Raw genomic sequence first — 24,403 nt, forward strand, 5'->3', positions numbered from 1 at the left:
AGGGGCGGGGCGGCGGGAGGAAGTGCGAGCCGGGCGCCCCGAGAGCCAGGTGAGAGGCCCGGGCGGCTGGGCTGGGGCCCTTCCTCTCAAGGCCGTCTAGGTCCTTGAAGAAACGCTGCCCGAGCACCTACTGTGAGCGGGCCGCGCTGGGGCCATGGGAGGTCGGAAGGGAGAAGACAAACAGCGGGACCATGACAGTGTGGGCGGGGGTGTGCTCAGCAGCTGGGTCCCAGATCCCAGGCAGGAGCCAGTGACCTTTACTAAATGAGTGAATGAATGGTGCATTTCCCCAGGGGGCTTAGGACGGAGCACAACACAGGCCTTTCATGCCAGGTGGGAAGCGGATGATCCCCTTCACTGGCCCTACCAGGCCTAGCCTGCCTCCCTCCGCCAGCACCAGGAAGTTTTGCTGAAGGTGGGCAGCCACCTGACACCCTGGCTGGCCACGATCTAGGGAAAGAGATGGAACCTTCCCTCTATAAAGTGTGTTTCTTATTATTGCACCATGAGACGTCCTCCTGGTGCCCAAGGGCCTGGGGACCCTGAACTGTTCAAGATAAAATCCAGGCCCTGCCTTGAGAAGCCCACAGCCTAGAAGAGTAGACAGGCAGGACATCAGTGTGATCAGAACTACAAATGGGTAGGGACAGGCAGCGGGACAGGAGTAGGGGAAAGGAGCTCCTCGCCCAGGTTGAGTGAGTCAGGAAGCCCTTCAGAGTCTTGAGGAAAAAGTGAGACACAGTCAGATGGGGGAGGGAGAAGGTGTTCCACAGGAGAGAGCGGTAGGGGTGAGGTTGTGGAGGCCGGAGCGGAATGCTGCCCCCCCCCCGCCCCCGCAGAAGGTGAGTCTCCCTTGCACAGTGGTGCAGCAAGAGGAGCTGGTGCTTGCACAGTGGAGCACTTTGGATGCCAGCAGTAAATCCAGCATTGAACTGGGAACTCATTGTCACCTGATCCCTCCACTTCTCCTAATGGCCAGAGTTGAAATCTTTTAAAAATGGGCACAAGGGTCTTCCCAGATCTTGAACTGAGTGTTTATATTGAAACTTAAAAGAACAGGGGCCAGACATCATTAGGTTACCCCCAATTTATGCTGGTCATGACATCACCCCTTATGGAGTTCCAAGTCAGTCAGGTGAAAATGCACCTTCAACCTCCTTTAAACTCACTGTGGTCTAAAGAGGCAACCAGGGCAAGAGTCACTACGTGGAGAGGCAGAGTCCAGCTCCTTGACTCCTCTGCCTGGCTCCGGGCTGTGGTCCACAGGCTGGATGGAGCCCCACTTGGAGGCTCCATCCTGTCCTCCCCAGGACAGCTCTGCCTTCCAGGTGCCCCTTCCTCCCCGAAACTGCCATAGGGCTGGGCAGTGACTTGACACCGGGCTGGGCAGGTAGCTCCTGAACAGAGCTCCCCGCCCCAAGGAGTGGTGAGAGGGGCCCCACCCCCTCGGATCAGCTGTCAGCGTCATCCTCCCCACTGCTGCTGTCATCAGGCCTTGGGTGGCAAGGCTGGAAGGCAGGTGGGGCCAGACTGGGGGTGGAGGGAGCCGAGAGTCAGGCAGAGGCGTTTGGCCTTGGTTGCTATAGGGATAATCTCTTTAATGACACACTTGATGTCTGTCATGCTGTACAGTTTCACTGAACATTTCCTAATAATAACAGCACCCATTAATGGATTGCAAGCCATGTGTAGGCACTGTTCCCTAGGAGGTAGGGACTCTTAGCTCCATTTCACAGATGAGGAGCCTGAGACCCAGAGAGGCTAAGTTGTTGACTAAGATCCACAACTAGTAAGAGGCTGAACTAGAATTTGGATCTAGGTGTGACCCCAAAGCCAGGCTGTCTCCCTCCATCACACCTCATCTGTGCAATTGCAATTTTGTTCAGCTCTCAGACCATGACGTCAACCAAGCAGATGACCTGCTTCCCCTCATTTTACAGATTTGGGAACTGAACCTCCGAGAGAGGCAGAGGGGTGTCTTAGGCCAGCAGGACACAGCCAGGATTCGATCTGCGCCAGCCTCACCGCCCCCGAGCCCCCCACCCCCCACTATGCTTATGCTCTTGCAAGAGGGAGCTTAGTCACCAGGCCACAGAAATTGGCTCTAGTCGGCAGGGAATGTCCCTGAATCTCAGACATTGCTGGACCTGGGACTGTACTGTTTTCCTGGAATGTATTTTTAGAGTGGTGGACCGGGTCACACAGTCTGCCTGGCCAGGGTACTGTTTACTGTTTTAGTGTTTACTGAGGCTTCTCAGGACTTGCAACCTGTGGGTGACTTAGGCCCTTTTAGGCCCCACCAACCCCAGGCCCAGATCTGTGGGGAGCCCAGCACCGTGGCCTGCTGCCCTGAACCCTACAAGGGCAGGAGTCAAGGCTCACTTGTACCCCCTAGAGGAGTGCCTCTCTCGGGCTGGCACCCAGCTGTGGCTCAGGATGGTATGTCCAGTTGATCGTCTGGCCAGACAAACCGAAAGGACAAGGAGGAGAAGAGCAGAGTGAGGAAGAGAGGAAGGAAAGAAGGAAGGATGGACGGAAGAGGGGCTGACTTACAAGAAGAAACAAAGTGAAGAAATGAATAAAAGAACAAATGCTTGCATTGATGACGAATACCACATGTGACATGAATGGGGAATGTGTGGACAGGTGACCACTCTCCAGCCTCTGCCTACTCCAAGGCCCCCTGGCCTCACCCCTGTCCCCATTTTCTCACAGCCCACCCCCATCCTAAGGCCAAATCCTGTGCGGTCCTGATCACGTCTCCACTGCCCTCATGTGGTTGCTCAGCTCCCTGCGCAGTCATCACCAGGGGCTGCCTCCCTGCTTGGGGTTCTGGACTTGGGTGTGTGGGATGTTTGTGGACGGCTGAGTGAAGGGGAGAGATACAGTCTTTCCCCTTGGAGTGGCTCGGCAGGGTGCATGGGGCCCTGGTGTGTGGCTCCCGAAGTCCTTAGTTCTGCATGCATCCCCTGTCCTCTGCTCTCTTCCTTATGGTTTTTTTTTTCCCATATGGAGTCTTGCCCAGGATGGAGTGCAGTGATGCGATCTCAGCTCACTGCAACCTCCGCCTCCCAGGTTCAAGCATTTCTCCTGTCTTAGCCTCCCGAGTAGCTGGGATTAGAGGCACCTGCCACCACGCCCAGTTAATTTTTGTATTTTTAGTAGAGATGGGGTTTCACCATGTTGGCCAGGCTGGTCTCAAACTCCTGAACTCAGGTGATCCGCTCGCCTTGGCCTCCCAAAGTGCTGGGATTATAGGTGTGAGCCACTGCGCCCAGCCTTGGCCCACTTTCTTTCATCTGAAATACCGGATCCCAAGAGCCCTTGCCCTCAGCCTGAACTCCTCCACCCAAAGCCTTGACCTCACATTTACTGTGCACCTACCTGTGCCGGACATTTGGCAAGTGTCATTTCATGCCATCCTATGAAGTATGTTCAATTCTTATCCTCCTTTGACAAGTGAGGAAACTGAGGCCCAAAGAGGTCGGATAATTTGCCCAAGGTCCCACAGATGGTAAGCAGAGGAGCTGGGATTTGGGCCCAGGCCCTTGGGCTCCAGAGTCCATACACACAGAATCTCCAAAGGTCAGAGGTACAGGGCTCTTTAGAGGCCATCTTATCCAACACCCCCATTCTTCAAATGGGGAAACTGAGGCCTGAGAAGGGAAGGAACTTACACAGCAAGTGAGCAACAGACTCAGCTCTACGCCAGGTGGAACCCAGAGGGCCTGTGCTCCCAGGTTTCCTTTTGTCTAGCCTGCCCAGACAGCTCCAGCCTGGCTGCCATCTAATTGGGGCCCCAGGCCACGGGGACGTGCTCTCCTGCCCCGGCTTCCTCTCCCTGCCAATTCATTATTGATCTTTCAGGGTGGGACTCGAGGGCTGATAATAGGGTGGGCGTGGTGGAGAGAGAGGAAGTCTGGTGGCCCCATCTTGGTGCTTATTTAGCTTTTTGATTGGTCCCTTTGGGGGTCTGCAGGCACAGACAGATGGGAGAGAGGAAGGGAAGTTTGGAGTTTGCTGCTGCTGACCGTGGAGCTGCTGCTGACCGTGATGCAGTGACTTGCCCCGCTTCTCCCACATGCAGGCCTGGCCCAGGCAATGCTGCTGGGCAGGTCAGAGACCTCCACACCTGTCCTCTTCGATGGGGCTCCCAGACAGAGGGGGCCTGGGACCCTGGAGGCATGTCCACAGGCCCAGGGCTGGGGCTGGAAGAGGGGAGATGAAGGGGCAGGAGGGATGTGACCCTGGAGGTGGGGTGGCCCGAGAAAGGAGGGAAACAGGTTGGGAAGATTACAAGAGAGAAGAAGAAGGCAAGACAGCTTCTCAGAGCCTGGGTTGTCCTGGCTTCTCTCCAGGAAGGCACCTTGGTTTGAGTCCTGCTGAATGAACCCAAACCTAAAGGCAGCTCAGAGGCCTCCTGCCTGCCCCTCCTACCACTCACTAGTGAGGATAACATTCACTGATGTCCCTCCGTGTCACCTCCAAAGCTTCTTAGAGTGACCCCTCCCTCCTTTGGACCTGCTCCTGCTCAAGACTCCACCATGGCTCCCCACTGCCAGCAGGACAAGGAGCTTCTCCCTGAGCTTGGACGCACAGCCTCCACAACCCAACCCCACCTGGGCTCTCAAGCCTCAGCCCAGCTGTGTCTCCCCAGACACCGTGACACCTTTGCTCAGGCAGTTTGAGACCCCCTCCCTCCTCCATGTGTACAGTCCCCCTGCTGCAAGGCCAGCTCTCATGCTTCTACCTCCTCCAGGAAGCCCTCCTTGGTCTCTGACCCCTTACAGGCTCCTGCCACAGCCCATCTCATTGGTTGCCTCAGAAGCTCTTCAGAGTCAGTCCCTGCGGTAGACAGGCCTCCCGGCAGCTGCTGGGAGTTCTCCATCAGCTCATCCCTATCCATGCTGAATGTCCCACGCTTGTGATCTTCCAGGGGTGAGGAGGGGAAGCCAGCAGCCGGGGACCCGGGGGTTTCTCTTATGCCCTCAGCACTACCTTCGAGGAGCTGGGGAAGGGGGCGCTGTTGCTGAGTGATTCAGAGCACTGGCTCTGTAACTAGACAGGCTGAGCTTGAGTCCCAGCTCTGCGGCTGTGTGGTCTTGGGCTAGTTACCTAACTTCTCTGAACTCTTTTCCACATCTGCAAAAAAGGGGATGGCAGCAGCATCTACTTTGAAGTGTTGCAGGCTGAACACCAGCATTTGTTGAATGTGGAAGGCCCTTCTCCCCTTCAGGCCTCCCCCTTGGCTCCCTTCTTCCCACCCCCCTCACTTTGTTCTGGCCAAATGGATACACTGGCCAAGTTTTTGCTCCCTCGTGCCCTTTTGAATATGCGGTTCCCTGCCAGGAATGCTTCTCCTGCCATGTCTACCTGATCTCCTCCTTCTGGCCCTAAAGCCTCAGCTGGGTGTCACCACCAGGAAGCCTTCCTTAATACTCCCTGTCATCCTACTCTCTCCTGCCAGAGCTGGCTCAGTGGCTCCTCTGAGCTTCCCAAGGAGTCTGATGCATTGGTCCTTCCTTGTTTTTTTGTGTTTTTTTTTTAAGATCTTTTTTTTTTGAGTCTTGCTCTGTTGCCCAGGCTGGAGTGCAGTGGCGCGATTTCAGCTCACTGCAGCCCCCGCCTCCCAGGTTCAAGCGATTCTTCTGCCTCAGCCTCCCGAGTAGCTGAGATTACAGGCACGTGCCACCACACCTGGCTAATTTTTGTATTTTTAGTAGAGATGGGGTTTCGCCATGTTGGCCAGGCTGGTCTCGAACTCCTGACCTCAAGTGATCCACCCACCTTAGCCTCCTAAAGTGCTGGAATTACAGGTGTGAGCCACCATGCCCAGCCTGCATTGGTCCCTGTAATGGTCTCCCCAGCAGACACGGGCCTCACTCCCCTCTGGGCACCCGGTAGCAGGAAGGAGGGTGCACAGTAACCCATAGGAGGCCTGAGTCCCTGATTCCTAGAGAAGAGACAAAGGTGATTCAGGGCCGAGCAGGGCTCCCTGGAAGCCCCCTCTTCCCGCCCCAGCTTTATTTTGGTTCTAGAATCATTCCAGTCGGCATACCCCGTCCCCACTACGGCCATCCTGGGCACACAGTTAACATGTCATGCAGTCAGGGGGAGGGAGAGTAGGGAGAGGGCAGGGGGGTCAGTGGCCTGCACTGCACAGCCACTGGGTCAGAGAGAGTTGGGGTCTCCCAGGCTACAAAACCTTATCCAGCCTTGTGTTTCCTGGCCCTGGGCTGACCTCCTGCTGTGGCCACAGGGTAGACAGCCTGGCCTTGGGCCTGGGCCATGGCTGTGACAGGTGGGGAGAGCCACCATCCTGCCTCCAGTCCCCTGGGCCCCTGTTCCAGCCCCTCCTCCCCCCATATCACTGGGGATAACTGGTTGGCCTGGGTCGCCATAGCTCACCAGTTATGGACCAAGGAACAGGGGCAGCCAGCCTTAAGGTCCATGCTGTCACCTGTGGGTGGCCCCACCGAGCAGATGATACCCCACCTGCTGGCCTGGGTGAGCTCAGACCTTCCCAGCACTCAGCCATGAAGGCAAGAAGCGGCTTCCTAGGACTGTGGGATGCCAGGCTGGGGACGATAAGCTCTGCCTGCTCTCCTCCTACTGGAGCTGGGGGGTAACCAAAGACTGATGCCAGTAGAGATGCAACAGCCCAGCCCCTCTGCTTCTGGGTGGGAGCCCCAGGGTGCCTCTCACAGCCCAGGCCCCTGCCCCCACAGCAGTCAGGCCAAGGCGATGATCTTGAAGCCACACTTGCTTGTCTTCCTCCCTCCAGCCTCAGCTCCCTTTCTGGCTCTGGTAAGTTTCTCTCGGAGCACTCACCCGCAAGAAGCTACTTGGCCAAGAATCCCCCTCTAAGATTTCGCTTCTCGGGAACTAGAAGCTAGGAGACCCAGTGTCAGGGGCACCCCCCGCCCTGTGATTGAGAGCCATCTCCTTCCTAGCCTGGCATTCAGTCTTATCCTGGCGTCCCTCAAACCGCCCTTCCACCCTGGCCTCTCCTGGCTTCCCATCAGGCCTCAGCCACCTGGGCTGTCCTTCCGCTGCCACCCCTCCAAGGTCCAGCCTGAGAGCCTCCTTGTCCACCACATCTTCCCAGGCACCTGCAGCCCACCAAGACCTCTGCAGCCAGTATTCTCTCTGCCCCACCCCTGCCACCTCCCAGCTGAGACCTGCCTGAGGCGTCTTTCTCCCAGTGGGCCTGGAAGGGCATCAAATGCTTGCAGAGCCTGGGCCTGGTTTGTGCAGGACTGAGCACAACAACCTGTGTCTGGGCCTCTTTGGACCTCTGGTTCTTGCCATGTTTGAGGTCTGGGGAGTAGATTTCACAGAGAATAACTCTGGAGCCAGTGTTCCACGTGGCCAGCAGTCTTCCGCCTCGGCCTGGTCTCTTGGTCTCTTGGTCTCTTGGTCTCTTCTCCGGCCCTGAGAGAGGCCCTTCCTTGTATCCACTGCAGTGGGCTGAGGGCTGCATTTGTGATGGGAAGTTCACATCCTGCCATAGCTCAGGCTGGGCCCGCTGCCTGCAACATGCTCAGTTCTTTCCCTGCCCCTCCAAGTGCAGCTCCTACCTTGTCGAAGAGATACTTCCTGTTTCCCCAGCCCTCAGAGCCCCTGAGTCCACACAGCTGGGCTGCCATCAGCACTGAGCAGATCCTCAGGGGCAGGGGAGCTTGTCTTCCTGATGTCCTAAGGGCCAGGTTTGTTCGTGTTACTCCTGCTGGTGCCTAGCACAGTGCCTGGCCCCCAAGATTCGCTGGGTTCCAGAACATAGCCCGGCTTGGCAGCTGGCCTCGGCCTCCCAGGAGGAGCAGGGTTAAGGGAGCTTGAGATGGAGCACAGCTGTCCAGTGCCCAGCACCCTCCCTCTGTCCTGGCCCAGCCACAGCTGGTCCTCAGCAGGAGAAGACCCTGGGGCCCTGGACACAAAGCCACGCCCACTCCTCTGCTGCAATCTGGACAGAGAGACCAGGATGGCTCATGAGGACTCTACCAGGGGACCCCAGTGTTCACGGCTCCAGCTGGGCTATGGAGAGGGCATCAGACAGAGCCGAGTGGGTACCAGGCTCCAGCAGCTCCATTGCCCACCTGGCCCGCCCTGGTTGCTAGTTTCGCCGGACAGCGTGCCACATGGACACAGGCCTGCGCAGCGTGGCCAACATCTGGTTCCAATGTGTGGTTCCCATGCCACTGGCTGACGGCCCAATGATGACATGGCCCACGTTGTCCCCACGGCCGTCGCTGCTGCTCTCAGCCACCGTCACGCGGAGAGACAGGTCCTGAGGAGGAGGCAACATGGGTGCTGAGGACCAGGAGCAGTCAGAGGTACTTCTTGGCTCCTGGGTTCAAGGCTACAAATGTGAGGCCCCAGTGGGGGCTCCCTGAATCCTCACTTCTGATCTAAGAGGTGAGGAGACTTGCCCCAGGTCACTCAGCAAATAAATGGCAGGCAAGAGTTTGAACTAGGCCCTCCGGCTTCTCTTGCTGCCTCCTTCCACAGCGGCAGCACCTGCCTGCCAGGGTTCAAATGCTGGCCTCCCCACCTCCCCCTCCTCCTTTTTTTTTTTTTTTTTGAGAGTCTCACTCTGTTGCTCAGGCTGGAGTACAGGGGCATGATCTTGGCTCACTGCAACCTCTGCCTCCTAGGTTCAACCGATTCTCCTGCCTCAGCCTCCCAAGTAGCTGGGATTACAGGCGCCTGCCACCATGCCTGGCTAATTTTTGTATTTTCAGTAGAGACGGGGGTTTCACCATGTTGGCCAGGCTGGTCTTGAACTCCTGACCTCAGGTGATCCACCCACCTCAGCCTTCCAAAGTGCTGGGATTACAGGCGTGAGCCACCATGCCTGGCCTCCACTTCCTTGCTGTGTGACCTTGGGCAGTGACTTGGGCTCTTGCTACCTCAGCCTCTCCATCTGTGAAATGGTGATGATAATATTTGTTCTGGTCGGGCGCGGTGGCTCACATCTGTAATCCTACCACTTTGGGAGCCCAAGGCAGGCCGATCACCTGAAGTCGGGAGTTCGAGGCCAGCCTGGCCAACGTGGTAAAACCCTGTGTCTACCAAAAATACAAAAATTAGCCAGGCATCATGGTGCTTGCCTGTAATCCCAGCTACTCGGGAGGCTGAGGCAGGAGAATCACTTGAAACTGGGAGGTGGAGGTTGCAGTGAGCCGAGATCATGCCACTGCACTCCAGCCTGGGTGACAGAGCAAGACTCTGTCTCAAAGGAAAAAAAAAAAAAAAAAAAAAAAATTGGGGCCGGGTGCAGTGGCTCACACCTGTGATCCCAGCACTTTGGGAGGCCAAAGTGGGCAGATTGCCTAAGGTCGGGAGTTCAAGACCAGCCTGGCCAGCATGGTGAAACCCCAACTCTACTAAAAATACAAAAATTAGCCGGCTATGGTGGCAGGTGCCTGTAATCCCAGCTACTCGGGAAGCTGAGGCAGGAAAATCGCTTGAACCCAGGAGGCGGAGGTTGCAGTGAGCTGAGATCACACCATTGCACTCCAGCTTGGGCAACAGAGCGAGACTCCGTCTCAAAAAAAAAAAAAAAAAAAAAAAAAACAACTGGTAAACTGGTTTCTATCTCATAGGGCTGTTTCAGAAACAAAATGAGTGAACTGTGTAGAACGGCACCTGCGAACAGTCAGAAGATGCTATTACTAATATCACCACATTGCACTCACAACCGAGGACAGGAGAGACCGTGCTTGAGATGAGAGTGGGAGCTGAAACTCAAACCCAGCCCGATCTCTCTGCTCCCCCTCTTCCCACATGGTCCCAAGAAGTCTCTCGCTTTTTTTTTTTTTTTTTTTTTTTTTTGAGACGGAGTCTCGCTCTGCCGCCCAGGCTGGAGTGCAGTGGCCGGATCTCAGCTCACTGCAAGCTCTGCCTCCCGGGTTCACGCCATTCTCCTGCCTCAGCCTCCCGAGTAGCTGGGACTACAGGTGCCCGCCACCTCGCCCGGCTAGTTTTTTGTATTTTTTAGTAGAGACGGGGTTTCACCGTGTTAGCCAGGATGGTCTCAATCTCCTGACCTCGTGATCCACCCGTCTCAGCCTCCCAAAGTGCTGGGATTACAGGCTTGAGCCACCGCGCCCGGCCAAGTCTCTCACTTTTAGAAGCTGTGGAGAAGTGGCACTATGACACCCAGGGGGAGGCGGAGGACACATGGGCAGCCTGTCCCACGAGGGTGGCAGGCGAAGGCTATGACACCCAGGATGGGCCAGAGATGCTGGGATGTGCCTGGGTTAGGAACACTCAGAGCGAGGCAGAGTTCTGGGCCTTTACATACAGGCGGGGTCCCTGGGTTGGGGGAGATTAGGCGGGTTCTGTATAGCCCTGGGGCTATGGAGGCAGGTTTTGGCTCAAGGCACAAAGGACTTTCTCGTCAGGAGTGCGGAGGAGGGTTAGAGATAGTGACAGAAGGTGGTGTGAGCCCCATCCTCCGAGGCATGCAAGCAGGGCCCGAGCCCTATCCTCTGCAGTGCTCCCACCCATCGTCTGTGATGTCCCTGCTGGGAGAGGTCTCCCTGGAGCATGTCACCTTTTGAAGACCACGGGAACTTTAGGAGTTCAGCAGGACCCTGAAATACAGCCTGGGAGATTCAGAGCAGGAACTGTGGGTGCCTGGCTCACCCCGGCTCCTCTCTAGCCCTCTGCAGTTCCTCCACCGGGAATGGTCCTCCCTCAGAGCTGGGTATCCCCTCCTGCAGGAAGGCCCCTCACCTGACTGTGGGAGTCTAGGACACTCTTAGTGGATTAGGGACTCTCCTGCCTGTCCCTTGTGAGCACCAAGAAAGCCGTGCCTGTGTCCCCAGCACCCACCCTAGGGCTGGCCCCGGTGGCACTCAATAACTGCTAGAAAGTGATGGCTGGAGGCAAACTGCTACCCCTGCAGGGGCCCTGAGAAGTGAAGGTGGAGAGATGTGGCAGCCCCAGAGCCCTGGGGTGACCTGGCCCCTTCCCGTCCCCCAGCCCCCCTCACCTGGAGCACAATGGCTGGCACCGAGAAGATCATGGCTTCGTTGAACACCGGGTTGGGGTCATCCCTCTTCACGGCTGTCTTCTTTTTGCTCATCTTCCTCCCATCCTGCAGCAGGTATACCTTGACGAAGGGGTCTGTGGGCAGGTGGAGCAGTGAGGGCCAGTGTCACATTCACTCACCACAGCCCTGCCCAGTCTGGCTCCACCCACCGACTCCAAACTCCTCAATGCTTTGCTGTTGCCGTGACCTCCTGCAGCCCCACCCTTGGTCCTTTATTTTTTTTCCCATTTCACAGATGAGAAAACTGAGGCTCACACAGCATGTCAGGTGAGGGCTGGGCTTTGTGCTCAGGCAGCTGCCTCACAGCCCACGCGCTCCCCTCCTAGGATGCTGGGGGGAACTCAGCAGCCCTACCGCGTTCCTTCTATAAATGGCCCGAGTGCAGACGTCAGCCCTGAGTCACCGGGCGCCCGCACAGCAGAGCCTGACTCAACCGTGTGCGGCTCTGAAATAACAAGTTGCCGTCTGCCCATCACCTATTGCCCACGGAGTGTCCTTGCTGCACCTGCCTGGAGCCGGCCCCTCCCCCGCTCCCCCCGCACCGTCCCAAGACTTGCAACTCCCAATAGATCAGGCTCCCCCAGCCCCCTTTCTTCAGTTCTCTAGAATACAGCTGCCTCCATGGTCACGTTTTGAGAGGGACTGGGGGCTCCTGCAGACCTAAGGCATGAGGTCCTGCCTGGCACCCACCTCAACCCCATGGCCTTGGTCCCTTTTTGGAGTCTGGGGTACTGCCCTGTCTCTGGGAATGGAGCCTCCACCATGAATTCCAGTTCCAGGAAACAGATGCCCACCTTGGTTCCCTGCCCAGTGTCCCCAACCCTGAGTGCTGCCTCCTGCCCTCAGACCCCCCATCACTCTGACCCCCTTCACTCTGCCCTCACAGGGGCCCCTGCCACCCTCCAGGGATCTCATGTTTCCCCCGTTGGATTAATTGTTCCCATGCCACCCCCTACCCATCTGCACGACTTCTGGGCTCAGCAAAGCTGAGGGGAACCTTGGCACTGTGTCCCACACTTGCTGATGCCTCCAGGTGGCCACAGCACAGCAGCTGGGCCACAGCTTCCACTGAGCCACATGGGGGAGCTGGGCTGCCTGCTGGGCCTTACCCGCTGTGGTCTTGTCGTTGGTCCAGATGAGGTTCTTGGCCTTAACCACGACCACAGTGAGGCGCTCGGCTGTGGGGAGGTAGCTGAGGGAGAGCAGGATCTCCCCCACAGCATCGGCAGCCTGGGGGACAGATGGGTGGCTCAGAGGGCTTCTCTCCACCCGACTTGAGGGGACCAGGGAGGGCCTTGATTGCCAGGGAAAGGCTGAGGCCTCCTTCTCCATAGAGAAGTGGCTGCACCGGGGGCCCCTCACCACAGGGCTCCAGGCTGGCAGGGACAGCCACCCAACCCCCGCCACTGCATGGAGCATGTCCCACCCCTCCCTTCCACCGGGTGTGGGCCCTGCCTGGGACCAAAGGCCAGAGGCGGCCTGTCAAACGTAGCTATCAAATGTAGTTTTGTTCTGTCATTGCAGGCCAAGGAAAACGCGCTGCGGTAGTAATACACAGCGAGATCCAAGTGGAATGGAATTCGATTCTTTGCTTAAACAGTAATGATGTTCTGTGAACATTCCTACAATTACAAAACTACAGTGCAGCTTGGCCTCTGTCTGAAATCATCCCCTCTAAGGCCAGAGGAATGTTTCTCTAGCAGAAGCGCAGTAGGGGTAGAGCCTCTGAAGCTTTGGTGGCAAAGCAGCAGAAGAGCTGTAAACAGTGGTTGGGATGTTTCTGAAATTTGCCTGCAGTAAGCGGTTTCCTCAGACGTGGCTCTGGTCTTCTTCTCTGCTCTCCTAATGATGTTGGGGTTTGGGCCATTGCAGAGGATGATGGAGTCCCTTCCTGGAAGTGTATGCGTGTGCGCGCTCTTCCGAGGTGGACGAGTAGGCCGGGGCAGGTCACTTACCTTGTTCTGGTCCTGTAAATAGAGCCAGCCGCTGAAGGCCTGCAGCGGGAGGTCAAGCACAGAAAGCTTCAGCTCCACCACCCCCGTGCTGACATTGCGCTCATCCTCATCGATGCCAAATACAGAAAACCGCAGGCTCTTCTCCTCCAGGGCTGTGGGATCCAGGGGGATGGAGAACTTCTCATCAAAGAAGATGGAGTAGGCATTCCTCTGGATCTGCAGGAGAAAGGGCCATGGAGGGCGCTAGGGGCCTGAGAGGCCGCAGCAGGGAGACAGCACTGGACAGGGAGTCCAGAGGCCCAGGCTAGAGTCCTCGCTCTGTTGTCATGACACCTTCAATGCCAATCTTTCCTTTGGTGGCTCAGCCTTGAAGGTTTAAAAGCCTCCTGTCTTCTCCTCAGTGGTGGCCAATCTAGCGGCCTGGCGTTTGAAGCTCCCACAATCTGATCCCAACTAATTTCTGTCCTCAGTGCCCGTGGCACCCCAGAACCGTCCAGATGCCCTGGAGGAGATGGTCTCCATCTTTCTTGCATCTACTCAAGTCTAGCCCTAGGCCAGGCAAGCAGTGGAGTGGGACAGTTGTCTGTGGAGTCACGAGCCACTGATATCCCAGGTTCCTGAAGAGCCTGGCCCAGGACTGTTTGAACACTGTAGGCTGGATGGGTGGATGGAAGGGAGGACTAGGCAAGGTTGGGCCAACTCGGTTTCCAAGCCCAGTCCTGCCTGGTGGGCGCCACTGGCCTCCTCCCAGGAAGTCGTGGGCGGGCCCCCGGGAAGGTGCATTGCGGGCACTTTCTCTGGGGAATTGGGGGGGATGCTTTAGTCACTGCCTGGCGATATTTAAAGAAAGGCGTTCTCATCCTTGGACCCTGCCTGAGGCTGAGGGGCTGCCTAGCCTGGGGGTAGCAGCCCCTGTGGGATTGCCCAGGCTGTTATGCTGGGAAGCTTGCCTTCCCCAGAATAAATCCCCCAGGGCCACCAGCCACCATGACCACACTCTTCTGTCACTGCCTGGGCACGGAAAGGCTCTTCTCACAGTGCTCACGTTCCCTACACAACCCCTTGCTTTTGAAGGGCTCCTGGCCTCCAAGGGATAAAGCCCACCTGACCTCCTGACCTCGGCATTCAGGCTGGTCATGATCTGGCTCCACCTGTCCCTCCTTCGGCTAAATTAGCCTCTCAGCTGTCTCCTGCTCATGAGGGCCTGGGCTCCCCAACCAGCCATTCTCCGAGCGTGTGCTTTGTGCGCACATGGGTGGAGGAGGATGGAACCCTGGGTTCGAGTCCCGGACCTCCTGCTTCCTTACTGGGGTTGTCTTGGGCAAAGCACTTTCCCAAGCCTCAGTTTCCTCCTCTGTAAGATGCCCTAACAATCCGTCCTGTTGGCCTCGGGGGCTAATGAGAGAATCATGGCTGTGCTAGGCTCTGTGAACCAGGTTCTCAGCACACATCAGGCTGTGGTGGCTGCTGTCTGCCAATGACCCTTCTCCAGGAATGTGTCCTGAACCACCCAGAGTCCTCTAGGCAGCCCAGACCACAGGCAACATGGCTGGGCACGACAGGAGCTCTGCACGGTTCTGAGAGCCAACCTATGGGGCACTGACCTGGGCTGGGCTAAGAACTCCACATACGTTAACCCATCTCTTTCTCAATAACCATGATGCCCATTTGACAGATGGGGAAATTGAGTCATGGGGTGCTAAACTGACTTATCCAAGGTCATACTGCTAGGAAGAGGTGGAACCAGGATTTGAACCCAGGCAATCAGGCTCCAGGGTCCTGCTCCTAATTGCCTACTATACTGACTCTCAGAAGCTGGGCCACCCCAACGTGTTGCCTAAACATGCCCTCCTTGCACTCTGGTCATAGGCCATCCCCATCCTTCAGCCCAGATGTGGCTCTGTTGGCTTGGCTCTGTGAGGTACAGGGATGTGTGGAGGGTAGCCTAAGGGACTGGGTGCCTTCCCTGCCCCTCACGCTTTATTCTTCACCCTTCCCCACTCTGCTCTGGCCCTGAGAGTTGACCTCCATGGGCTGTGTCAACAGATTCCCTTGGCCTTTGGCTTCTGGTCAGGTCAACCAGTGGAGGTCACCAGAAGGAAACTGGAGGGGGAGGGAGGTCCTTCTCTGCAGTATTACTGTGGGACGACCATGTCCCTTGGCCAAAGGGCGCAGCTCCCACCAAGGTAGCCCTTTCCACAAAAGGTGGCCCTCTATCCTTTTGGGCCCAGTAACCTCACCTTCCCCTCATCCCTTCAGATCTAGAGTGGGACCGCCCCTCCTGTTACACCCCTCCAGGGCACCATGCCATCCCTGAGGTCGCCTCACAACCCATCCATGCCACTCTAAATGTTCTTGTTATTTTCATTTTTAAAATTTATTTATTTATTTATTTATTATTTTTGAGGTGGAGTCACTCTCACCCAGGCTGGAGTACAGTGGCATGATCTTGGCTCATTGCAACCTCCACCTCCTGAGTTCAAGCAATTCTCCTGCCTCAGCCACCCAAATAGCTGGGATTACAGGTGTGTACCACCATGCCTGGCTAATTTTTGTATTTTTGGGAGAGATGGGGTTTCAGCATGTTGACCAGGCTGGTTTCAAACACCTGACCTCAGGTGATCCACCTGCCTCAGCCTTCCAAGGGGCTGGGATTACAGGTGTGAGCCACTGCGCCTACCCCTATTTTTATTTTTTGAGATAGGGTCTCATTCTGTCACCCAGGCTAGAGTGCAGTGGTGCAATCGTGGCTCATTGCAGCCTCAACCTCCTGGACTCAAGTGATCCTCCCATCTCAGCCTCCTGAATAGCTGGGACTATACATTAGCTGGCACTACCACACGCAGCTAATTTTTTTTTTTTTTTTTTTTTTTGGTTAGAGAAGGAATTTTGCCGTGTTGCTTAGGCTGGCCTTCAACTCCTGGTTAGGCTCAAGCGATCCTCCCACCTTGGCCTCCCAAAGTGCTGGGATTACAGGCATGAGTCACTGTACCTGGACAGTCCTGTTATTAAGCTCTCCCCAAATTAGCCCTCTTGAGCATGTCATCCCTTTTCTGCTGGGACCCCATGTTGACACAGGGCAGATGTGGACAGGGACAGTTGCCACACTCTGTATTCACCTAGCAGGAGAGCTAAGAACTCCACACAATGGGAGCCTTCGGGTGGAGCCCCCCACCTCCCGGCTCTGTATGGAGCTTTCTCTACAGTCTGAAGCTTCAGCTCTGGGATCAGCATCCATATTTGCGCTCTAGCGCCTTCCTGGGATCCTGCCGGGCCCCACAGCCCTGCCTGCCTGGGAAGCGTCTAGTGAGCCCAGAGCACCCTTGTGCCCCACCCTAAGCCCCACTTACCCGGGAAATGCCCACAATCTGCTCATCGGGCAGCAGGCTGACGCGCATGAAGCAGGACTCGAAGCTGGCCTCCTCCTGCTCCAGGAGGTCCTTGCCCTGCAGCACTGCCACGTGCAGGGTGTGGGAGGCAGCGTCGTACTCCATGCTCACCTCCACCTGGCCCAGGGTGAAGTCCTGCCCAAAGGTGTTGCTCACGGAGGAGATGGAGTTCAGGGAGTCAGCCGACTGGGACTTCCGGAGGGTCCCACAGTGGGCCAGGTCCAACTCCCGGCCCATCAGCTCCAGAGGCCCCAGCTCACTGATGCTCTCAAAAGTGTCCTCAATGCTGAGACTGCCTTTGCGGCTGGATGGTCCCCGTGTGCTGGCCCGCTGGGCATTCCAGGCAGGCACTCTCTGGGGATGAGAAAGAGGGATGTGGGAGCATCATGGGGGCCATAGGCAGGGTCACTGGGAGACGTCAAAGAGATGAGTAAGTCCTGTTCATTCTCGAATCTCCAAGTTCCCCTTTCACAGAAGCCCTGCATCCCTTAGCTAGGAAGGTCCTTGTTTAATATTATTTCATGTCACTTATTTATTTATTTATTTTTCTGAGACTGAGTTTCACTCTTGTTGCCCAGGCTGGAGTGCAATGGCACGATCTTGACTCACTGCAACCTCTCCCTCCAGGGTTCAAGTGATTCTCCTGCCTCAGCCTCCTGAGTAGCTGGGATTACAGGCACGCACCACCATGCTTGGCTAATTTTGTATTTTTAGTAGAGACAGGGTTTCTCCATGTTGGTCAGGCTGGTCTCGAACTCCCAACCTCAGGTGATCTGCCCACCTACCTCAGCCTCCCAAAGTGCTGGGATTACAGGCCTGAGCCACCGTGCCCAGCCTAGGAGTACACGAGACTTTTTTTTTTTTTTTTTTTTTTTTTGCCAGAGTCTTACTCTGTCGTCAGGCTAGAGTGCAGTGGCACGATCTCGATTCACTGCAACCTCCACCTCCCGGGTTCAAGCAATTCTCCTGCCTCAGCCTCCTGAGGACCTGGGATTACAGGTGTGCACCACCACGTCTGGCTAATTTTGTATTTTTAGTAGAGACGGGGTGTCTACATGTTGGCCAGGCTGGTCTCAAACTCTTGACCTCAGGCAATCTGCCCGCCTCGGCCTCTCAAAGTGCTGGGATTACAGGCGTGAGTCACTGCGCCTGGCCAACTATTTATTTATTTATTTATTTATTTATTGAGACAAAGTCTTGCTGCATTGCCCAGGCTGGAGTGCAGTGGCACAATCTTGGCTCACTGCAACCTCTGCCTCCTGGGTTCAAGCAATTCTCCTGCCTCAGCCTCCCAAGTAGCTGGGACTACAGGCACCCGCCACCACACCCAGCTAATTTTTGTATTTTTAGTAGAGACGGGGTTTCACTATGTTGGCCAAGCTGGTCTTGAACTCCTGACCTCATGATCCACCTGCCTTGGCCTCCCAAAGTGCTGAGATTACAGGCGTGAACCACCGCGCCCAACCCCTCAACTTTTTCTTAACGTGTTTATTTGTAGGGACAGAATTCCATACATCAAGTTGTCGATTGCAGTGATGTTTAGAAAAAGGAAAAACAGCTAGCACCCTAAGTGTCCCAGAAGAAGAACGGGTAAGAATACCAGAAGCCAGCCACTCAAGGGATGATGGAGCAGCCACAAGGGAATTGTACAACACAGGAAGCTTTCATGTTGGGTGACGCTCACCCAAATATTAATTTTTTTTTTCCCTTGGCCAGTCACGGTGGCTCACGCCTGTAATACCAGCACTTTGGGAGGCTGAGGTGGCAGATCGCCTGAGGTCAGGAGTTCAAGACCAGTCTGGCCAACATGGTGAAACCCTGTCTCTACTAAAACTACAAAAATTAGCCGGGTGTGGCAGCATGCGCCTGTAATCTCAGCTACTCAGGAGGCTGAGGCAGGAGAACTGCTTGAACCCAGGAGGCGGAGGTTGCAGCGAGCCAAGATTACGCCATTACACTCCAGCCTGGGCGACAGGGTGAGACTCCGGCTCAAAAATAAATAAATAAATAAATAAATAAATAAATATTTTTATTTTCCTTAAATTGACCTTGGGATTTGAGAAAACAAGAACCTTTTATACCACAAACATCTTCCATGCCTTCATTACCATAATTTTTTTTTTTTTTTTTTTTTTGAGACAGGGTCTCACTTGCCCAGGGTGGAGTGCGATCACAGCTCTCCACAGCCTCAATCTTCTGGGCCCAAGCAATCCTCCCACCTCACTCTCCCAAGTGTCTGCGACCACAGGCGTGAGCTACTACACCTGGCAATTTTTTTTGTTTTTTGTTTTTTTTTGAGACGGAGTCTCGCTCTGTCGCCCAGGCTGGAGTGCAGTGGCCGGATCTCAGCTCACTGCAAGCTCCACCTCCAGGGTTCACGCCATTCTCCTGCCTCAGCCTCCCGAGTAGCTGGGACTACAGGCGCCCGACACCTTGCCTGGCTAGTTTTTTGTATTTTTTAGTAGAGACGGGGTGTCACCATGTTAGCCAGGATGGTCTCGATCTCCTGACCTCATGATCCGCCCGTCTTTGCCTCCCAAAGTGCTGGGATTACAGGCTTGAGCCATGACGCCCGGCCTTTTTTTTTTTTTTTTTTTTAAGATGGTATGTCACTGTGTTGCCTAGGCTGGAGTGCAGGGGCATGATCTCGGCTCATTGCAAACTCCACCTCCTGGGTTCAAGCGATTCTCCTGCCTCAGCCTCCCGAGTAACTGGAACTACAGGCATGCCCCACCACACCCAGCTAATTTTTTGTATTTTTAGTAGAGACGGCCTTTCTCCATGTTGGTCAGGCTGGTCTCGAACTCCCAACCTCAGGTGATCTGCTCGCCTTGGCTTCCCAAAGTGCTGAGATTACAGGCATGAGCCACCGCGCCCAGCCACACCTGGCTAATTTATTTATTTATTTATTGGTAGAGATGAGATCTTGCTTTGTTGCCCAGGCTGGTCTCCAACTCCTGGGCTCAAGAGATCTTTCTGCCTCGGCTACCCAAAATGCTGGGATCACAGACATGAGACACCGCACCTGGCTGCTTACCATAATTTTCATGGTTCCCCAATTTTCCATTGAGCAGATAATCATAATTTAATTCACTCTTTCGCACCGTTGGACACTTACGTTATTTCTACTTTTTCAGAAATACAAATGCTGCAGTATCGAATAGCTTTCTTAAAATCCTGGCTCAGAGGACACAGTCCCTTGAAGGTTTTTTGTTTTTGTTTTTGATGGAGTCTCACTCTGTTGCCCAGGATGGAGTGCACTGCTGCGATCTCGGCTCCTGGGTTCAAGCAATTCTTGTTTCTCAGCCTCCTGAGTAGCTGGGATTACAGGCGCCTGCCACCATGCCCAGCTAATTTGTTTTGTTTTGTTTTGTTTTGTTTGAGACGGAGTTTTGCTCTTGTTGCCCAGGCTGGAGTGCAATGGCACGATCTCAGCTCACTGCAACCTTTACCTCCCGGGTTCAAGCAATTCTCCTGCCTCAGCCTCCCAAGTAACTGGGATTACAGGCATGTGCCACCATGTCCGGCCAATTTTGTACTTTTAGTAGAGACGGGGTTTCTCCATGTTGGTCAGGCTGGTCTCGAACTCCTGTCCGCAGGTGATCAACCAGTCTCAGCCTCTCAAAGTGCTGGGATTACAGGCGTGAGCCACCGCGCCCAGTCAGTCCTTTGAAGGCTTTTGACAAACGTTGCCGAAATGCTCTTTGGAAAAGCGGGGTTTTTTTTGAGACAGAGTCTCGCTTTGTCAACCAGACTGGAGTGCAGTGGCACGATCTTGGCTCACTGTAACCTCTGCCTCCCGGGTTCAAGTGATTCTCGTGCTCAGCCTCCCGAGTAGCTGCTATTACAAGCATGTGCCACCACAGCCAGCTAATTTTTGTATTTTTAGTAGAGACAGGGTTTCACCATGTTGGCCAGTCTGGTCTTGAGCTCCTGCCCTCAGGTGATCCACCCACCTTGGCCTCCCAAAGTGCTGGTATTACAGACGTCAGCCACCACGCCAGGCCTGGAAAAGTTTTTTCAAATTTACACTCCCCCAACAGCATGTGAGATAGTCCCCCCAGACACCTTAAGTGAGTGAGCATGAGGGACTCTAATCTGGTAAAAGATTCTGGCTGTGCTTTCTGGAACTGTACATGACATTCGGAAAATTCTCTGCCATGTGTTAAATAAAACATTCGGCAACGTATAGTGAGAGCCCTAAGAATGTGTGTGCCCCCGATACAACAATTCCACATGTGGACATCCATCCAAAGTACACTATCCCAAATGAAGACAAAGTTTTACATACAGAACATCCACTGCATTATTTATCATGACATTTAGTCAATCATGGCACATGCACAAAAAGGAATCTCCTACAGTCATTAAAATAATGCTTATGATGTGTGTTCAACAGTATGTCAAAATGCTTCAGCTACAAGGGAGGTGAAAAGAGAAGGACCTGGCACGGTGGTGCACGCCTGTAATTCTAGCACTTTTCGAGGCCGAGGCGGGCAGATCTCTTGAGCCCAGGAGTTTGAGGCCAGCCTGGCCAACGTGGTGAAACCCTGTCTCTACAAAAAACAAAAAAAATTAGCTAGGCATCGTGGCTTGGGCCTGTAGTCCCAGCTACTTATGAGGCTGAGGTGGGAGGATTGCTTGAGCCCAGGAGGTGAAGGTCGCAGTGAATTGAGATTGTGCCAGAGCACTCCAGCCTGGGTGACAGAGTGAGACCCTGTCTCAAAATAAAAAAAAAAAAAAAAAAAAAAAGAAAGAAAGAAAGAAAGAAGAAATAAATATATCAGGTTACTCTGGACACGTTCCTATGGGGTAGCCCTCCTCCACAAGGAGCATTTTGAAAAAAAAAAAAAAAAAGAAAGAAAGAAAAAGAAAGAAAGAAAAGAAAGAAAGAAAGAAAGAAAGAAAGAAAGAAAGAAAGAAAGAAAGAAAGAAAGAAAGAAAGAAAGAAAGAAAGAAGTTAGTAGTTCAAAAGCAGGCCAGGTGTGATGACTCATGCCAGCACTTTGGGAGGTCGAGGCAGATGGATCACCTGAGGTCAGGAGTTCGACACCAGCTTGACCAACATGGTGAAACCCCATCTCTACTAAAAATACGAAACTGACTGGGCATGGTGGTGCACGCCTATAATCCCAGCTACTTGGGAGGCTGAGGCAGGAGAATCGCTTGAACCCAGGAGGCAGAGGTTGCAGTGAGCCCAGATCATGCCATTGCACTCCAGCCTGGGCAACAAGAGGGAAACTCTATCTCAAAAAAAAAAAAAAAAAAAAAAAAAAAAAAAAAAGGTGCAGATGTGAAAGGGGAGGAGGGAGGTCTACTCCCCTTCAAAGGAGGACATCAACCAGGAGGAGGCGGTGATGGAGGGAGAGGGGCTGAAGGCCGATCTGAGTGGATGTGGGGGCATGGGGTTGCACTCGCTGTGCACCTGCAGGAGCAGAAGCCTCACCTTCTGCCTGGCCTCCGCGCAGCTCTCGCCGTACTTCTGCTGAAGGTACCTGTAGTCGTAATTGGGGAACGGAGAGGGGCTGGGGAAGCTCCCCGACGTCCAGAGCTTCCACAGGCTCACAGCTGCGATTCCCAGCAGGGCCAGGGCCCCTGCAGCATAGACACCCACCTCCCAGCCAGGGGGGCTCTTGATGACTGCAAGGCAAGGGCAGCCTCTCATTAGGGCTTCCTAGTGGATACAGACCCCCACCCGGGGAGCAGCACTGACTTCTTCATCGAATGGATATTTATTGGATGCCTACTATATGCTAGGTGCTGGAGATCCCATGTCGAAGAAGACATACACATCCCCATGTTGCTTGGGACCAGAAGTGTTTTGGATTTCAGGTTTTTTCTGATTTGGGGATATTTACATTACACTTATAGGTTAAGCACTCCTAATCCAAATATCTGAAATCCAGAATGCTCCAATGGACATTTCCTTTCAGCATCATGTCGGCCCACAAAAAATTTCAGATTTTCGATTTTGGATTTTTGGATTGAGGATGATCAGCCGGTGTACGTAATATCCAGAACAAGCAAATCTACGTAGACAGAATTGACATCAGTCTATACAGTAGATTAGTGACTGCCAGGGACTGGAAAGTTGGGAGAAATAGGGTTTCTTTGGGGGATGATGAAAATATTCTAAAAATGGATTGTGTGGCTGGTCACACAATATACTAAAAACCACTGAACTGTACACTTTCAGTGGGTAAATTGCGCAGTACGTGAATCTTATCTCTCCGTGAATCTCTTACCAAAACAAACAAACAACTCAGCCACAAGTGAGGTGGCTGCAGGCTGTGCAGGGCTCGGAGACAAATCCGGATGCTCAGAGGCTTTTGCTCTGCTGATGAGTCAATAACCTTCCCTCTCTGAGCCTTGCTGCCCCCGAAAACGGAAATTATCAACCCCCTCAACTGTGGCAGGCGCGTCCTCCCCAGCACCGTGCTTGGCACGCGGCAGGACCACACACGTTCCAAGGTTTTGCCTCCCTCTCCTAGGAAACCTGGCTCTGCTTCCCCACAGGAAGCCAAGGAGACACTGGGATTCATTCTGCAGGTCACAGTGCTGGCAAATACAGCTCTCTAAACTGTTCTTAGTTCTGTGTCTGTCTCAATTCAAGTGAGGAAACTGAGGCACAGAAAGACTAAAGAACTTACTCAAGGTCACAGAGCCCAGAAGGGGTGATGCTGGGACTCCAATTATGGCAGCCTGACCCCAAAGCAAGCGGGGTAACCAGTGCCCTACCCAGCCTCAACCCTGCACAGTTTCCTTGCAGCAAGGTGGAGAGAGGTGCGAAGGGCATCTCAGGGCTGGAGATGGATCACTGCACATCCATCGAGCACCCACCCTGGTGCGCCAGCAGCCTATGGGCACAGGTAGCCAGGGCTAAGTCAGCCCCAGGCCAAGTCCCTGTCCTTAAGTAGCTGGCAATCTAGGGGGTGGTGTGGGGCAGGCAAATAAATAGACAAATCATTGTACTGGGAATGGGAGCAGCCCGGGAAGGCTTCCCGGAGGAGGGACATGTAAGCCGAGATATCAGGAGGGGCAAGAAGTGTGCCAGGCCACAGCAACAGGAGCTGGAAGTCAAGGGCAGGAAGAATAGAGGGGTATAAAAAGCCCAGAGTGGGCAGAGTGCCTGGGGGAGGGAGGGAGGGGACCTGGGGCTAGAGAAGTTCCTCATCACTGCTGCCCTGAAGCCCAGATGCACTGGAGTGGAGCACACAGTGGGGCAGCCCCTCTAGGCTGCCCTGCTCTCTACTGAGCCACCTTTAGCCAGATCCACAGCACTGACTCATTGGCCTCCAGCCCTGATGCCCTCCCAGCGCTAAGCACCCTGTGAGGCTCTACTTTCTTTTCTTTTCTTTTTCTTTTTTTTCTGTTTTTTTTTTTTTTTTTTTTTTTTTTTTTGAGATAGAGTTTTGCTCTTGTTGCCCAGGCTGGAGTGCAGTGGCACGATCTCAGCTCACTGCAACCTCTGCCTCCTGGGTTCAAGCGATTCTCCTGCCTCAGCCTCCCGAGTAGCTGGAATTACAGGCGTCCACCACCGTGCCCGGCTAATTTTTGTATTTCTAGTAGAGACAGGGTTTCACCATGTTGGCCAGGCTGATCTTGAACTCGTGACCTCAGGTGATCCGCCCACCTCAGCCTCCCAAAGTGCTGGGATTACAGGCGTGAGCCACCGCGCCCAGCCATGGCCCTACTTTCTAAAAGATGAAAACTGAGACCGAGGAAGGATAACGGGCACATCTGTTTCTCCACTCAAGGCCACCGGTGAGAAACGGCAGAGCCGGGCACAGGTACCTTGGCTTCCAGGCAAGTCACCCAGCACCTCTGGGCTTCAGACTCTGTCTGGAAAATGCAGATGACAAGAACATCCCCCGTCCAGCGGTCCCACTCTGATGAATCTATTCTAAAGGGAAAATCCCAACAAGTTTTATGTCTGGGATGAGTCATCGAGACTGTATTTATAACAGCAGAAATCTGGAAACAGCCTGAAGGTCCCACCG

General features: G+C 54.4%; 1 protein-coding gene and 1 long non-coding RNA gene across 7 annotated transcripts in view; one reads left to right on the forward strand and one right to left on the reverse strand.

Moving 5' to 3' along the window:
* Positions 1 to 11: 11 nt before the first annotated feature.
* LOC119624435 (uncharacterized) lies at positions 12 to 2,599 on the forward strand. The gene is made up of 2 exons (XR_005240560.2): positions 12 to 49; positions 1,941 to 2,599. It is a non-coding gene; the product is annotated as an uncharacterized lncRNA (long non-coding RNA).
* A 3,372-nt stretch (positions 2,600 to 5,971) lies between these two features.
* Positions 5,972 to 24,403, reverse strand: part of SYT12 (synaptotagmin 12) — a 28,056-nt gene continuing 9,624 nt past the window's right edge. For 4 of the 6 annotated variants that reach the window (XM_007969621.3, XM_007969561.3, XM_037998983.2 and 1 more), the window contains exons 3-8: positions 21,850 to 22,043; positions 16,365 to 16,757; positions 13,015 to 13,230; positions 12,169 to 12,289; positions 11,000 to 11,133; positions 5,972 to 8,287 (exon numbers count right to left, since the gene is read on the reverse strand). In XM_007969621.3, the coding sequence (XP_007967812.1) occupies positions 8,114 to 8,287; positions 11,000 to 11,133; positions 12,169 to 12,289; positions 13,015 to 13,230; positions 16,365 to 16,757; positions 21,850 to 22,043 (1,232 nt within the window). In that variant the 3' untranslated portion in view covers positions 5,972 to 8,113. The remainder of the gene's footprint in view (positions 8,288 to 10,999; positions 11,134 to 12,168; positions 12,290 to 13,014; positions 13,231 to 16,364; positions 16,758 to 21,849; positions 22,044 to 24,403) is intronic. The other 2 variants (XM_037998986.2, XM_037998985.2) reach the window with 1 other exon arrangement.

This window comes from Chlorocebus sabaeus, chromosome 1 (assembly GCF_047675955.1).
Source record: "Chlorocebus sabaeus isolate Y175 chromosome 1, mChlSab1.0.hap1, whole genome shotgun sequence".
NCBI classification, from domain to species: Eukaryota; Metazoa; Chordata; class Mammalia; order Primates; family Cercopithecidae; genus Chlorocebus; species Chlorocebus sabaeus.